This window comes from Salmo trutta, chromosome 2 (assembly GCF_901001165.1).
Source record: "Salmo trutta chromosome 2, fSalTru1.1, whole genome shotgun sequence".
NCBI classification, from domain to species: domain Eukaryota; kingdom Metazoa; phylum Chordata; class Actinopteri; order Salmoniformes; family Salmonidae; genus Salmo; species Salmo trutta.
In genome coordinates, this window is record NC_042958.1 from 63479928 (window position 1) to 63496800 (window position 16873).

At 43.8% G+C, this 16873-nt stretch overlaps 1 protein-coding gene across 1 annotated transcript in view; it reads left to right on the top strand.

The window, feature by feature from the left end:
• The window catches only part of LOC115160715 (rho-related GTP-binding protein RhoN), a 49470-nt gene extending 36401 nt beyond the window's left edge, over positions 1 to 13069 (top strand). The window contains exons 3-5 of the mRNA XM_029711033.1: positions 588 to 697; positions 6669 to 6803; positions 12053 to 13069. Of these exons, the coding sequence (XP_029566893.1) occupies positions 588 to 697; positions 6669 to 6803; positions 12053 to 12307 (500 nt within the window). The 3' untranslated portion in view covers positions 12308 to 13069. The remainder of the gene's footprint in view (positions 1 to 587; positions 698 to 6668; positions 6804 to 12052) is intronic.
• Positions 13070 to 16873: the final 3804 nt, after the last annotated feature.

Consider the following 16873-nt stretch of genomic DNA (forward strand, 5'->3'; position numbering starts at 1 on the left):
ACAACAAAATGTGGAATAAGTCAAAGGGTATGAATACTTTCTGAAGGCACCATATATTATTATGATGATCATTGCATTGTTGGGAAAGAGCTCTGAAGGTATGAATTTCACTGTACTGTTTTACACCTGTTGGACATGGCGAATAAACTTTGAAACTTGAAACACACACACACACACACACACCGGTCACAATGGTCAGTTCAGAGAGAGCCCCCTGACAAACACCATACCGAAATACAGGGTGTCAATTCTGTTGAACGCTCCATCAAAAAGGAGTGTTTACACAGTTGTAACCATAAACTAAAGCCTTGACATTAGATCTGGGAGTTGTCAGGTCTTGAGCAAGGTTACACATAAGTGCAGCGAGCCACCCCCACTACATAACAAACGTCTGAAGCAGCCATGATAGTGAAGTTGTTTTTTAGGTGGGTCCAAAACAACATTATTTCACATAGCAATGTGTAAGCTAAACATGCATAGCTTGCTTACCTAAAAATATTTATGTTCCATGATATACGTCTTTTCATATTTGACCAATTTGGATATTCAAAAGGAATGACGTGTTGTGTGTTGTCATTTGTCCACAGGCTCGTCCTACTACAACAATGTGCGGCCGCTAGCCTATCCCGACGCTGACGCTGTGCTCATCTGTTTCGACATCAGCCGCCCCGAGACATTGGACAGTGTGCTGAAGAAGGTCAGTGAGCTACGAAGCAAAGCCACGTGTCTGTGCTTCAGTTCAATAAAATATTTATAAAACAGGGTTCGCCAACTGGCGGCCCGAATTTGGCCAGTGGGTGGTTTTAATTGGCCCCCCAATGTTTCAGAGCATTGAATTTTTTTCCCCTCTTCATTGTTGGACATAAAAGACTGTAAAAACAACAGGAAATCAGCTCCAAGTGATTTTAATTTTGGAAATCTACTCCGACAGGTGATTGTATACAAATGTTAGCAAGATTTGAAATGATTGAGATTATTATTATTGTTTTACGTTTTCGGCTCCGGTAACCTTTCGGTTACTGGCCCAAAGCTCTAACCTCGAGGCTACCTAGTTGATGATCCCTTATCTCAAATTATCCTAGAGCTCCTTTTAGAACAGTAAGGACTACATATAAAAAGACACCGCTTGTGAGAACAACCTAGCCGGGACAGAAATGAACAAATATATATATATATACTTTTTTTTAAAGCATGCAGGCTTATCACAGACCCTAAGGTAATGTTCTACCAAAGGTTAGAAGCTAACGTTATGGCCTTTGTGAGGTCATTTTCTCACAAAATGAACACAAAATGAGGTGTAATCCATCCATTGTCCCAGCCTTCTTCAAAAATAATATGCATTTACTTAATAAGAAGGAGAAGTTTGGCATTGTTTCCCAAAGTCCTAGCCTCGGTGGTCTCTAATTGATGGATCTCTCTGTTGGAAGTCTTTCTTTGGGCCACAATGCCACACCATTTGGGACCTACAGGTCTACACGTTTTGTTTGAATGATAAAGACTTGTTGTTTATAGTGTATAGCGAATATCAGTTGTGTGGGCAAGGAATGCCTTTGACTGGGTGGAGTGGACATTCCTAATGTCAAGCCCATCGCTCACCCATGACATCATCAGCATCGCCATTCAGAGATAACATTCCCCACTCTTTGAGTCACGAGACAAAACCGAAGGAGGGGGCGGGGGTACCCCAAATTCTGATAGAGGTCCACTTGGGGCTCTTGAGGGCTCACTTGACCTGTGACCCTAAATAGATGCCTTGCTAATCTCTTACCAACAGGCCAAGGGTGGGCGTTGAATACACCCCTCTCACAATAGTCCTCCAGAATTGGGCTCTTGACCCCCGGTGATATTTCAAGTGCCAAGTGCTTCTATTTGACATAGGGGTCAAATCTTTCATACCACTGAAGCCAGACAAAAGCTGACCCCACAATAAATTCCACTCAAGTGTTAAAGGAAAACTATGATGCAAAATGCATCACACCGGCTGTGTTTCTGTAAAGTTATACATCTTGAAAACTTGATTGCTGGCATGCAAATGCTTTTGTGACTATATCAACAATGGACTAATGAAGCAAATTCCAAAATATCGTTTTTTTCGATAGAATTTTTGGATAGAATTTTCCTTTAAGTATTAAAATATAAAGAAATGTTTTGGTACTTTTGTATACTTTTTAGCCAGTAGTTCTGAAAGTAGCACTCACAAGCCAAAACTGGTCCCCGAAAATTGCGTACTACGTTACATATGTGCACCACGTCCTTGCTCTCTCGCTCTCGCTCTCTGCTGTGTCCACTGAGCCTTTGGGCCCGCCCTGCAACCTCATTGGATAACGCTGGGCAGGCCTCTTGCTAGCTGTCACTCAAATGCAACAGTGGCTTTCAAACTAGGGATTTCGTGGCTAATTGAGGTGAAACAGTAATTCTGCTCATAGATTATGCCTGTATGAACTTCACATTGACACATCCAGCTCAAAGCAGGAGGTTTAGAAAATACTTTCTTAGTCGCCAAAGTACCAGAGCATGTCTAAGTGACGAGTAGTTAAGTGAGGACACATGGTATCAGTGATTTTGTATTACTAATCAGTCACTGTATAGCTTCCTGCTTTCTTCATCACAGCATTTCTGTGTGACCTCAAGCCTTCCTCTGTATCTGGCAACATCCTTCTATCTCTTCACCTCTTTCTTTCCTCTCCTTAACTCTACCCCCTTGTCCTCCATGTCCTCCCTCCCTCCCTCCCTGTGGGATCCTATGATGGGATCGGTTTTCCCAGGGTGAAAACGGAGCCCAATTCCCATTCTGTTCCCTTCTCCCCGAAGTGTGCCCTTAAAACCTCTCTGGCGCATGTGGGACGATTTCGTCCCACCTACGTAACAGCCACTTCAATCCAGTGGCGCGATTTTTGAATTGTTTTAAATACTATTACTTCAATTTCTCAAACATATGACTATTTTACAGCTATTTAAAGACAAGAATCTCGTTAATCTAACCACACTGTCCGATTTCAAAAAGGCTTTACAACGAAAGCAAAACATTAGATTATGTCAGGAGAGTGCCCAGCCAGAAATAATCAGACACCCATTTTTCAAGCTAGCATATTATGTCACATAAACCCAAACCACAGCTCAATGCAGCACTAACCTTTTATGATCTTCATCAGATGACACACCTAGGACATTATGTTATACAATACATGCATGTCTGTTCAATCAAGTTCATATTTATATCAAAAAACAGCTTTTTACATTAGCATGTGACGTTCAGAAAAAGCATACCCCCCGCAAACTTCCGGGGAATTTACTAACAGTTTGCTAAATTACTCACGATAAACGTTCACAAAAAGCATAACAATTATTTTAAGAATTATAGATACAGAACTCCTCTATGCACTCGATATGTCCGATTTTAAAATAGCTTTTCGGATGAAGCACATTTTGCAATATTATAAGTACATAGCCCGGCATCACGGGCTAGCTATTTAGACACCCACCCAGTTCAGCCTTCACCAAAATCACATTTCCTATAAGAAAAATGTTATTACCTTTCCTGTTCTTCGTCAGAATGCAGTCCCAGGGCTTCTACTTCAATAACAAATGTAGGTTTGGTCCCAAATAATCCATCGTTATGTTCCAACAGCGACGTTTTGTTCGTGAGTTCTAGACACTATCAGAATGCTACATCACGGTCACGAGCATGGCGCGTGGCGTGACAAAAAATGTCTAAATATTCCATTACCGTACTTCGAAGCATGTCAACCGCTGTTTAAAACCAATTTTTATGCCATTTATCTCGTAGAAAAGCGAAAATATTCCGACCGGGAATCTGCAATGATCCTAAACAGCCGAATGAAATTTCTCCACGGGGGCGAATCGTGCACGCGCCTCATTCAATGGTCCCCTGATGCGACACTTACCAAAGGCGATAATCTGTTTCAACCAGAGGCCGCCTCGTCATCCTTCATGTTTTTCCCGGGTTCTGAGAACCTATTGGAGCCCTGGGAATTGTCACGTTACAGCTAAGATCCTTACTTTTCAATAAACAGATGCAAGACGCACGACTCCTTGTCAGACAGGCCACTTCCTGCATGAAACCTTGTCAGGTTTTTGCCTGCCATAGGAGTTCTGTTATACTCACAGACACCATTCAAACAGTTTTAGAAACTTTAGGGTGTTTTCTATCCAAACCTGAACAATAATATGCATATTCTAGCTTCTGAGTTGGTATAGGAGGCAGTTAAAAATGGGCACATATTTTTTCCAAAATTCTCAATGCTGCCCCCTAGCCCCAACAGGTTTTAATGTCCCCTCACTAATCTAATGCTTTTGTATCTTTGAGAGGGGGGACGGGGGACTGAACATTTTGGGTGAGAAGGGGAAGAATTGAAAAAGCAACTGGAGACTCTTGAGAGTATGATGTGGCAGCTGTCGCACCCAGTCCTCGGGCTTCCTCCCAGACCTCAGTACAGTACAGATCATCTTGTATATCCCATAGTCACACAGACAGACAGACAGACAGACAGACAGACAGACAGACAGACAGACAGACAGACAGACAGACAGACAGACAGACAGACAGACAGACAGACAGACAGGCACACACACCACTCGGGGGCTAGAAACAAAGACTATATCTAACTAGCATGTCTAATACATGCTGCTTATGTAATAGACCTGTTGGCTGTGTGTGCTGTAATCTCCTGTTTGACCAACCAGTGGCTCAGCTGTACTACTACCGGGAATCAGAGAATGTTATTGAAGCAGAGCATAGGCCTAGATTTGATTTAAATGGTATTGAAGCAAAGAACACATGTTAAGAGTAATAATGTAATACATGGAATGAGATACACACTGGTCAGACATTTTCCTACTGGCCTTGGGAACATGTCCTAATAGTTACGTAATAAGGAAATACTTCCTACGTTTCTGTTTTCAGGCAAAACATTTACTGGAATGAGGAAGTGAAACTACCGTTAGAGGGGCTTTAAGTACAATTTGTAAAATGCTATCTTCAGTACATATCATTGTTGCGCATCACCAATAATTTCTGTCATTAACCATTCTCATCCTTCGAAATGAAAATGGACAATTCACTCTGCTCTTTGTCTGTTATTCACTCTGTTGTTTGGCTTTGCCTAACCTTATATACTGAACAACAATATAAACGCAACTTGTAAAGTGTTGGTCCCATGTTTCATGACCTGAAATAAAAGATCCCAGAAAATGTCCATATGCACAAAAAGCTAATTTCTCTCAAATTTTGTGCACAAATGTGTTTACATCCCTGTTAGTGAGCAATTCTCCTTTTCCAAGATAATCCATCCACCTGACAGGTGTAGGATATCAAGAAGCTGATTAAACAGCATGATCATTAAACAGATGCACCTTGTGCTGGGGACAATAAAAGGCCACTTTAAAATGTGCAGTTTTGTCACACAACACAATGCTTGCAATTGACATTTTGACAGCAGAATTGTCCACCAGAGCTGTTGCCAGAGAATTGAATGTTAATTTCTCCACCATAAGCCGCCTCCAACATTGTTTTAGAGAATTTGGCAGTACGTCCAACTGGCCTCACAACCGCAGACCACGTGGATGCCTTTGTGTGGGAGAGCGGTTTGCTGATGTCAATGTTGTGAGCAGAGTGCCCCATGGTGGGGTTATGGTATAGGCAGGCATAAGCTACGGACTATGAAAAAAATAGCATTTTATCGATGGCAATTTGAATGCACAAAAATATCGTGACAAGATCATGAGGCCCATTTCTATTATGGCATCTGTGACCAACGGATGTATATCTGTATTGCCAGTCATGTGAAATCCATAGATTGGGGCCTAATGAATTTATTTCAATGGACTAATTTCCTCATATGAACTGCAACTCAGTAAGATCAATTCAATTGCTGCACGTTGCGTTTATATGTCTATTCAGTATATAAACACAATGACCCTGCCTCTTGGCCCTTGTGACTTGTCTAGGTCACGTTCATTGATTCACCAGTACGTCTTCAACAGAAAGCCCTTTTCCAAGACAACAGCACATGATGACTAACACTAATGAACAGAGCCCATAATCACGTGGACGGTCGTCTACAAGAAAGGCATTGTAAACGTAGACGTACGTCTACAAGAAAGGCATTGTTTGTATTGAGTAGAAATAGAGAGGTATCATTCAGCAGATAATGTGAAGCGATATTGTAAGCAGTCAGAGATATAGGGTGAGTGAGACGGAGAGACAGACCAGCACAGACAGTAGGGAGAATGGCTACCCAGTACAGAGTGTGACATGTCGACATTGAGACTTGTCTATAGACTTGGAGTTCAAATGAGTATTGTCTGTTTCATAATGGGTGTTGTTATTCTTTCTGATGGAACTCTGAGGGAGTGTTGTCTGGGTGTGGTTGTGGTTACTGTAGCTGTGAGCTCATAGCGGACAGAACTCGTGCTCCGTTCAATTCTTCAGTTGTCATTTGACAACTTGTTTCAATGGACAGTGTGTTATTTCAATGGCCATTGAGTTACTGTAGTGATAATATATCCATACAATGTAAATAACATTAACTGAAAGAGATAAACATAGATTTTCTCCAGGTTTCATATATTTAAAAAAGATATGTTTTGGATATTGGTCCTCACCTGTTACGCTCGGTTCTGACTAGTTTCTTCCTCTTCTTCCTCAGTGGCAGGGGGAGACGCAGGAGTTCTGTCCTAACGCCAAGGTGGTATTGGTGGGCTGTAAGATGGACATGCGGACGGACCTCAACGTGCTGAGAGAGCTATCCAAACTCCGACTCATCCCCGTCACTCATGAACAGGTCAGGACTGACTGTTTCTCACTACTGAGCCAATCCATGCCAAGCTGTACTGTGCTGGTCTGGTAACGCATCCATTGTAGTCCCTGGAACTGTGCTGGAAGGACAATGTAAAGGGAAAACATCATAGCAAGCAGTACGCTTTAGCCTAGTGTGTTATGAAAAATGTATGGCAATGCCAGTAGCTGTTTACTTGTAAACTGTGATGGCATAACACCTTCAGAACATTGTCATAAGCATAATAACACCTGTCAAAACAGGTCAAATAAAACGTGAGGCTATTTCTAGGCTGAACTTTAGCTATGAACTATGCGTACGTTGGGGACAATGTCATCCCAAATGGGGTCCCTATGGGTCCTGATAAAAAGGGAATAGGGTGCCATTTGGGATGTAGCCAATGTGACACACTGTTCTGGAAACATTCCTCTACTTTTGTATTTCAAAAAATATATTTTTGTTCACTGCTCTTACATACATTATGCCTGTTGTTGCTCTCCTTTTTGGGTTGGTCGTCAGTAAAGTCGTAGAGCTGTTCTCAGGTGTGTTCCCAGTGTAAGCAGATAAATACACCTGGCATGATCAGCCAAACAGGTTAAAGCACAAAACAGACATACTTCTACGGTATAAACTTTGTTGATATGTACCTGTCCACCCTGTGTAAACATGTGTGCACAACTGCTCTTTCACAGCCCACACACATGCAAGAGCTCGCGCACGCACGAAGCTACGGCACAGACATTTGCATCTGTGATGCCCTAATGCAGACATTCCATTAGCGAGAGCAAAACACCTAAAAGCACATAAACTCAGCAAAAAAAGAAATGCCCTCTCACTGTCAACTGCGTTCATTTTCAGCAAACTTAACATGTGTAAATATTTGTATGAACATAAGATTCAACAACTGAGACATAAACTGAACAAGTTCCACAGACATGTGACTAACAGAAATGGAATAATGTGTCCCTGAACAAAGGGGGGGTCAAAATCAAAAGTAACAGTCAGTATCTGGTGTGGCCACCAGCTGCATTAAGTACTGCAGTGCATCTCCTCCTCATGGACTGCACCAGATTTGCCAGTTCCTGCTGTGAGATGTTACCCCACTCTTCCATCAAGGCACCTGCAATTTCCTGGACATTTCTGGGGGGAATGGCCCTAGCCCTCACCCTCCGATCCAACAGGTCCCAGACATGCTCAATGGGATTGAGATCCGGGCTCTTTGCTGGCCATGGCAGAACACTGACATTCCTGTCTTCCAGGAAATCACGCACAGAACGAGCAGTATGGCTGGTGGCATTGTCATGCTGGAGGGTCATGTCAGGATGAGCCTGCAGGGAGGGTACCACATGAGGGAGGAGGATGTCTTCCCTGTAACGCACAGCATTGAGATTGCCTGCAATGACAACAAGCTCAGCCCGATGATGCTGTGACACACTGCCCCAGACCATGACGGACCCTCCACCCCCAAATCGATCCCGCTCCAGAGTACAGGCCTCGGTGTAACGCTCATTCCTTCGACAATAAACACGAATCCGACCATCACCCCTGGTGAGACAAAACCGCGACTCGTCAGTGAAGAGCACTTTTTGCCAGTCCTGTCTGGTCCAGCGACGGTGGGTTTGTGCCCATAGGCGACGTTGTTGCCGGTGATGTCTGGTGAGGACCTGCCTTACAACAGGCCTACAAGCACTCAGTCCAGCCTCTCTCAGCCTATTGCGGACAGTCTGGGCACTGATGGAGGGATTGTGCGTTCCTGGTGTAACTCGGGCAGTTGTTGTTGCCATCCTGTACCTGTCCCGTAGGTGTGATGTTCAGATGTACCGATCCTGTGCAGGTGTTGTTACACGTGATCTGCCACTGTGAGGATGATCAGCTGTCTGTCCTGTCTCCCTGTAGCGCTGTCTTAGGCGTCTCACAGTACAGACATTGCAATTTATTGCCCTGGCCACATCTGCAGTCCTCATGCCTCCTTGCAGCATGCCTAAGGCACGTTCACGCATATGAGCAGGGACCCTGGGCATCTTTCTTTTGGTGTTTTTCAGAGTCAGTAGAAAGGCCTCTTTAGTGTCCTAACTTTTCATAACTGTGACCTTAATTACCTACCGTCTGTAAGCTGTTAGTGTCTTAACGACCGTTCCACAGGTGCATGTTCATTAATTGTTTATGGTTCATTGAACAAGCATGGGAAACAGTGTTTAAACCTTTTACAATGAAGATCTGTGACGTTATTTGGATTTTTACGAATTATCTTTGAAAGACAGGGTCCTGAAAAAGGGACGTTTCTTTTTTTGCTGAGTTTAGCTGGAACACACTGAATATTTCACGTGCCCAGACAGGGAACAGCATGTTAAGGTACTTCTTCACTCCTGTTGGCTCACTTCTACTAGCTACTGTTCTCAGCGTTCATGTAATGTAGCATTAACATTCTGATATGTTCCAATACATAAAACTCTAACTCGGCATAGAGGTAATCTAAAACACACTTTTTTTTGTACTGAGGGCACCTACTGTGTATTAATGTACACAGTATTCCAGTTCTGAAAATGCCATTTAGTTCAAATAGTTTCTCAAATACGAAAGCATACAGTACAGAGCCTAAAAGAGTTGGAACCAGGGAGTGAGACAAACACTAAGTGGAACAATTTAATTGTTTTGTTTCAATGTCCTCAGGCAATAACAGAGAGAGACGGACTGACGGACTCGGGAGGCTGTGAATTTTAATGGCCTATTTTCATGTTAATGTTATTTACGAGTTGACAATTCTTTAAACACTAAGTCACATCCCTATTTTCTCCAGAGAGGAGCTTAGGAAGAAATGTCCTTGGCATGCCAGTCAATTACAGCAGAGCAGACACACGACAGGAAACAGTAACAACGCAGACAAAAAAAGAACCGATATTAAGATCATCAAACTGCTTATGAAACCGTTACTAAGATAATGAAAAAAAAAAACTGAAAAAAATAACAAATGTAATCATGAAACCAATTTCATTGAGCAAACCCAATTGAGTTGCCAATCAGGAGGGACCGGTTATCAGGTTACGTTAATGTCACTTTGCTCGATTTCCTCCGTCTTAACTGACGCTCCTCAAAACACTCTGAGCTCAGAACTCGCTCGCTGTCCTCAAAGAGCCTCGATCAAAGGGCACCGCTGCCTGTAATGCAAATCAACTGCCAGCAATTTAAGACTTACAACTTGCTGTCCAATTCAATCCCAAAGGAATCCGCTCGTCACAAGGGTGAATCGCGGATGAACCCGACGACTTCTGCCATAATCTGCTTAGGGTCAAAACAGAGACTTAAATGTTGCCCGTTTCCTTCTGTATGAATGAATTCTCACAACGGACTCATAGTAGGACATATTGCAGAGATATAATAATCACAATAATGCTGTGTATCTGGCTGGGGATTATTCCCTCACTGAATGGAACATGGCATGTATTCTACCAAGTGACGTGATGACTTGGAGAGGATCTGTGTCTGCACCACGTACTCTCATTACTGGTGTCCCACAGGGCTAAGGTCTAGGCCCTCTCCTCTTCTCTCTATACACCAAGTGACTCAGCTCTGTCATAGCCAGCAGCATACCACCCTGCATCCCACTGCTGGCTTGCTTCTGAAGCTAAGCAGGGTTGGTCCTGGTCAGTCCCTGGATGGGAGACCAGATGCTGCTGGAAGTGGTGTTCGAGGGCCAGTAGGAGGCACTCTTTCCTCTAGTCTAAAACAAATATCCCAATGCCCCAGGATATCCCAATGCTGTGATTGGAGACACTGCCCTGTGTAGGGTGCTGTCTTTTGGATGGGATGTTAAATGGGTGTCCTGACTCTCTGAGGTCATTAAAGAGCCCATTGCACTTATTGTAAGAGTAGGGGTGTTAACCCTGGTGTCCTGGCTACATTCCCAATCTGGCCCTCATACTGTCACGGCCACCTAATCATCCCCAGCTACCTGCCACCCTCATTCATCCCCCTCCTCTCCCCTGAAAATATTCCCCAGGTTGTTGCTGTAAATGAGAATGTGTTCTCAGTCAACTTTCCTGGTAAAATAACGATACAAATAAATGTCCTCACAAGGGTCTCTCCTATCATTGTTAAGCCGATGACACTCAACTACTTTTCTCCTTCCCCCTTCTGACACCCAGGTGGCGACGCGCATCTTTGCGTGCCTGGCAAGTATCTCAGCTTGGAATGTCGGCCCATCACCTCAAACTCAACAAGACAGAGCTGCTCTTCCTCACGTGGAAAGCCTGCCCGCTCCAAGACCTCTCCATCATGGTTGTCAACTACACGGTGTCCCCCTCCCAGAGTGCAAAGAACCTTGGCATGACCTGGGACAACACTCTGTCATCCTCTGCAAACATCAAAGCACTGACTCGCTCCTGCAGGTTCATCCTTACAACATCCGTAGAGTACGACCCTACCTCACACAGGAAGTGGCACAGGTCTTAATCCAGGCACTTGTCATTTCCCGTCTGGACTACAGCAACTCGCTGTTGGCTGGTCTCCCCATTTGTGCCATCAAACCCCTACAACTTATCCAGAACACTGCAGCCTACCAAGTTCTCCCATGTCACCTCGCTCATCCGGACATTCCACTGGCTTCCAGTTGAAGCGCGCACCCACTACAAGACCATGGTACTTGCCTATGGAGCAGCAAGAGGAACTGCCCCTCCCTACCTTCAAGCTATGCTGAAACCCTACACCCCAGCTCCCGAGTGGCACAGCGGTCTAAGGCACTGCATCTCAGTGCAAGAGGCGTCACTACAGTCCCTGGTTTGAATCCAGGCTGTATCACATCCGGCCGTGATTGGGAGTCCCATAGGGCGGCGCACATTTGGCCCAGCACATCAACAGAGTCCCAATTGGCCCAGCACAACAACAGAGTCCCTGCCCATCTTCCGAAAACATCTGAAACCCTACCTCTTCAAGAAGCCTTTCATGAACTAACACTCGCAATTGACATTTTCCCCCTCACTAGCTCTGACTTTGCTTAATGGCTCCTTAATTGAGGAAAAATGTGCTTACTATGACTGTGATATGTGGTTGTCCTACCTAGCTATCCTAACCACTAGGCTACCTGCCACCCTTAAAATAAGCCATGAAATAAGCCCTGTGTGTTTGAATCCACATACTCTCTCTACCTCATATTAATTCACTCTCTCTTCCTATAAACCTCCACTCTCTGTGTTCTCACCCTTGTCAAAAGTGTAAATTCTAATTTCTTAACGTGACTCTTCATCTCTCTCCATCTCCAGGGCACTACCCTGGCGAGGCAGATCGGCGCCGTGGCCTACACAGAGTGCACGTCCAAGTACTCGGAGAACAGCGTCCGCGATGTCTTCCACGTCACCACCCTGACCTCGGTAACGCGCCTCCACCGGCCCCAGCTAAAACGCAGCGGCTCGCGCCGCGGCCTCAAGCGGGTCTCCCAGCAACCGCCCCGGACTGAGGTTCTGGAGCATCCCCCCGCCATGAGAAAGAACCGGGCCAAGAGCTGTGTGCTCATGTAGGGGTCGGACTGTCCAGACTGTACCAACTGACCCAAACGATGTACAAAAGAGACAATGTATATTAAATTGACTTTATTTATTGGTTAAAAAAAAAATTGCGCTGCAAATGAATGCAGGTCATTGCAGCGAGGATGCCGATTTTCCTTTTTAAACCATCAACCTGTGGAGAAAGAACAACGGAGAAACATGGACAAAAACATGGATTTGTTGGCTATAGGAATAGAGTGAGAGAGAACATATGAGGGGATGGGGGGGATGAATGAGGTAATGAAAAAAGAATGAAGCGGTTGGGAAAACTCAGACGAGCCAATTGTAACGAGATTGTTCTGGAATTATTTTCTATTCTGTAGTGTCCTGTCCTGAGATGGCATTCTATTTAAGTGTTTGACTAAATGAAGCACAAAAAGACGCGCACAAAGTGTACCGACTTAAATGTCAGGGAATTCTATTATTATTCCATCTGAGACAACGAGATGAAGCTTAACAAACCAAGGTTTCGTGCCCAGAGCGACAAAATACTAACAATGGGCCAACGTGACACAAATTTTCTAAACCCGCAAGTGCTTTGGAGGGGAAAAAACGTAACAAATCACTGACACCACATAACATTGATGTGTTACTGAAAATTAACATTTCGTATTTGAACAATTACATTTGAGGGAAATCTCAGAAGGAAAACGGTTATAACACAGTTTTTGCTATATGTCTTGCTGTATGTGTGATGCTGAAATAAAAGTCACTTTCTCTGCTAAATGAAGAGAATTTAACTCTGGTTTTATTATCCAGCTCCCTCAGGATCCAAAGACACAGAGACCAGAAACATACATTGTTTTGAATAAGTGAGATAAAGAATTAGATTTGGTACCATGAAAATACACCTTAATGTTAATTTCAAGTTGTTGGCCTTAACATGCTATTGCTACATAGCCGGCCATGTATAAACCACATGACAATCTTTTATTTTCTCACAGTAGCTGATACACAGGTAACTGCCAAAATAAAGAAAACACCAACATAGTGCCTTAATAGGCCGTTGGGCCACCACGAGCCGCCAGAACAGCTTCAATAATTCTACAAGTGTCTGGAACTCTATTGGAGGGATGTGAGACCATTCTTCCATGAGAAATTCCATCATTTTGTGTTTTGTTGATGGTGGTGGAAAACACTATCTCAGGCGCCTCTCCAGAATCTCCTATAAGTGTTCAATTGGGTTGAGATCTGGTGACTGACACACACAATGCTCATTTGAGACCCCTCTTTCAAACCCCTTGAGATCACTTCTAGCCATGGTAGCCAAAATAATGGACAACTGGCATTTTTGTAAGAGTACATGACCCTAAGCATGATGGGATGTTAATTGATTAATTAACTCAAGAACCACACCTGTGTGGAAGCATTTGCTTTCAATATATGTTGTATCCTTCGTTTACTCACGTGTTTCCTTTATTTTGGCAGTTACTGATTCAGTCAACCAGAACTGAAATACTAGAATTCCAGCTTTGAAACGTTGAGTTACTCTCAAAGTCAAAAAGCCTTGTTCTGAAAAGTAGGCTAACAACAGTAGAGCACATCCAGTTAAGTTCTAGTGCTTCAATCTAAACTAGTTCTAGTGTTCTATCGTAACACTACACATATAGACTGGTGCCTAGTCGGTAGACTTGAGCCCTCTAGTGTGACATTTTCTAGTGCTCACAGCTCACCACAGTCCCCCCCCCCCCCCCCCCAGCAAGTTACCGCCTCTGTGAGCAGTGTCATTTCACAAAGTGACAGTTCACAGCGTCACCGCGATGTCTCCATGCGGCTTGGAGTGCGAGGTCGCGCGGTGTGCCCAAGGCAAGGCCAGTGTTGGCCTCCAGTCACAGAGACTTACTCTGGTATTGCAAGCCATGGTCTTGTATCACGGTCTAAGCATTCACTAGAGCTTTTAATAAACCCATTTTGGTCCACACTTGTGCATATATAGTATTTTATTGATCCTTTTTAATGTATTTGTCATTGGAGTGAGCGCAGTGTTTGGCAAGTGGCTTTAGACACAAAGATATTTCTGTTTTCGTGACTACATTCTACCCCATAACCTAAAGCTAGTCAATCAACTACAACACACTGTCCACTCTGCAACCCAGAACTAGTCAGCTCCAACACATTCTACTCCCTAACGCAGTACTAGTAGGTTCTAATTCTTCACCCTCGAGCTAATGTGTAGACTAATACAGTCATCAACCCCTTGCCTGAGCCTTCTGCAAACATTCAGATGACAAACTTCCATTCTGTCTGCCCTCACCTTGTCGTCTTGTCCCTTTCCTTTAACCCAAGGCTAGTGGCCATGTTTAGCAAACACTCACCCCATCTCCTCTTGTCCTCTATGTGACTCTACTTGAACCGCCTGAAGCAGCTAGTGTTCCTACAGCGTGGACCACAGTCTGTTCACAATTGTGCCATTGGGGTCAATGCCATCCGAATTCCAGTCACTACAGCAACAGCATTGCACTCATCTAGGTCAGGCTTAGGAGAGAAAACGGAAGAAAATGGTCCGAAACTGAGCGGAACAAGGTTTCTGAACTTGTGCAATAATAACTAAATGCTTTGCTTTCATTTTACGCTGCGAAATGTTTTGCTACAGTGCACCCAAATGAACACCACCCTGGGTGAAATGTGTGTAACATAGGCCAACTGGTTTGCATGAGTTTGTTGAATCACCTGCCAGCTCTGTCTAATATGCGGGGGATCAACCTCCAGTCTGTGACCCTCATTAGGATGCGTTTGTTCACTGGCTTAGAAACAGCTCTTTGGCCGGCTTACCTTGGTTAGGGCCTTGTGGCTCGCACCTCTAGCGTGCCTCTCGTTGGTCTCAGCTTCGACACACTCACCCACAAACCACGAGGCCAATTCAGTTCTACCTCCTCTGTCACCTCCATCCTGTGAATCACTGTCCATGTACAGACAAAAAAAAAAAAAATGTATATGAGGCACAGACATTGGGCCAGTAACCGAAAGGTTGCTGGATCGAATCCCCGAGCTGACAAGGTAAAAATCTGTCGTTCTGCACCTGAACAAGGAAGTTAACCCACTGTTCCCCCAGGCTGCTGAAGACGTGGATGTCGATTAAGGCAGCCCCCCCCCCCATGCACCTCTCTGATTCAGAGGGGTTGGGTTAAATGCGGAAGACACATTTCAGTTGTAGCCCTTTCCCATAATGCCTTATGATACACTTTTAGTGCATTTGCTATAAACTGTTAGAAAGTAGTTACAAGAGTCCTATAATACATTCAATGTTACTGAGAATTTTTGACAGATATTATAAAGGCTTATTTTATTATAAAGCAAAGAAAGCCACACAATATATTGAATAAATGGGTCGTTCCACGATTAGATTTCGAAAATGTTTCACTTATTTAACGTGATTAGTAATTCATTTGCATTTGTCCCTCAGGTTTAAAAGTCAACCCTGTAACGTGAACTGAACGCTCGTTTTAATAGTTGAACTATTCCTTTTGAAATCATTTCTAAAGAAACATTGAACATCTAATAGTTACCCATACTGTAGATAGACTAGAAATGTTTTAAACCTATCAGTCCCAAGTCAGATCAGCCTATGAGTCCGATTTTGTCACTAATTTCATGTATCTGCTTGGCAAGCCTTCATATTTAGCCCCACATTGAAGCGTGTTACTGTTTTCTTTTCAGGACAAGCAGGGCTACAGGTAAAATGTAAACCAATTTGACATAAAAAGTTAAATTCACGAGTTTTATTGACAAATGTCACTATAACAATGAGATCCGCCAAACAAAAACCTTATAAAAAAGGCATTCATAAGAATACTGTAAGCATAAACACGAGACTCAGAACCAGTGATGGTGGATAAATGAAGATGTCTTACTCGGGCCGTTTACCATTGGGGAAAAAACAGTCACACACACATCAAGTCAAAGCAGTTCTCCCCTGGAGCAGATTCACACACACACACACACACACATTATGATATGTCACCTGTTGTCAACATGCCCCACAGGACTGAGCACCAGACTGTGTGTCTGTGTACGTACACACAGTCGGATGCTAGAGGGAGGAAGGGGTGTATTGTCTATCTATATACTATATGAAATGTTAAATACACAGAGGCCCATAGAGCCTCCAGTTTATATCATTAGCTCCACACACGCACACAATTTAGAGAGGGGGTCCATCTTTCCTTTTAATCCCACCATAAATATGCATGATTAGTGGCCCTCCCTGACCAGACCCTCCTGCATCTTTAATGGTGGCTCCCGCTTGCATTGTGTCAGCTGCCATAAAACTTCGGAATAGAAGTTAGCCTTAGGTACAGATCTAGGATCAGCCCCCCCCCCCTCCCCAATGCCTAACATTAACTATTAGGGGAGAAAATGTCAAACTGACTGTAAATCAGTGCTAAGGGCCCATAAAACCGCTTTGTAATACGTCGCTCCAAACAGAAGTTACCCTTGGGCACGGATCTAGGATCAACTCACCCTCCCCGATGCCTTACCTTAACCATTATGGGGGAACAAAGCAAAACTGACTTCAGATCAGTGTAACGTCATCCTACT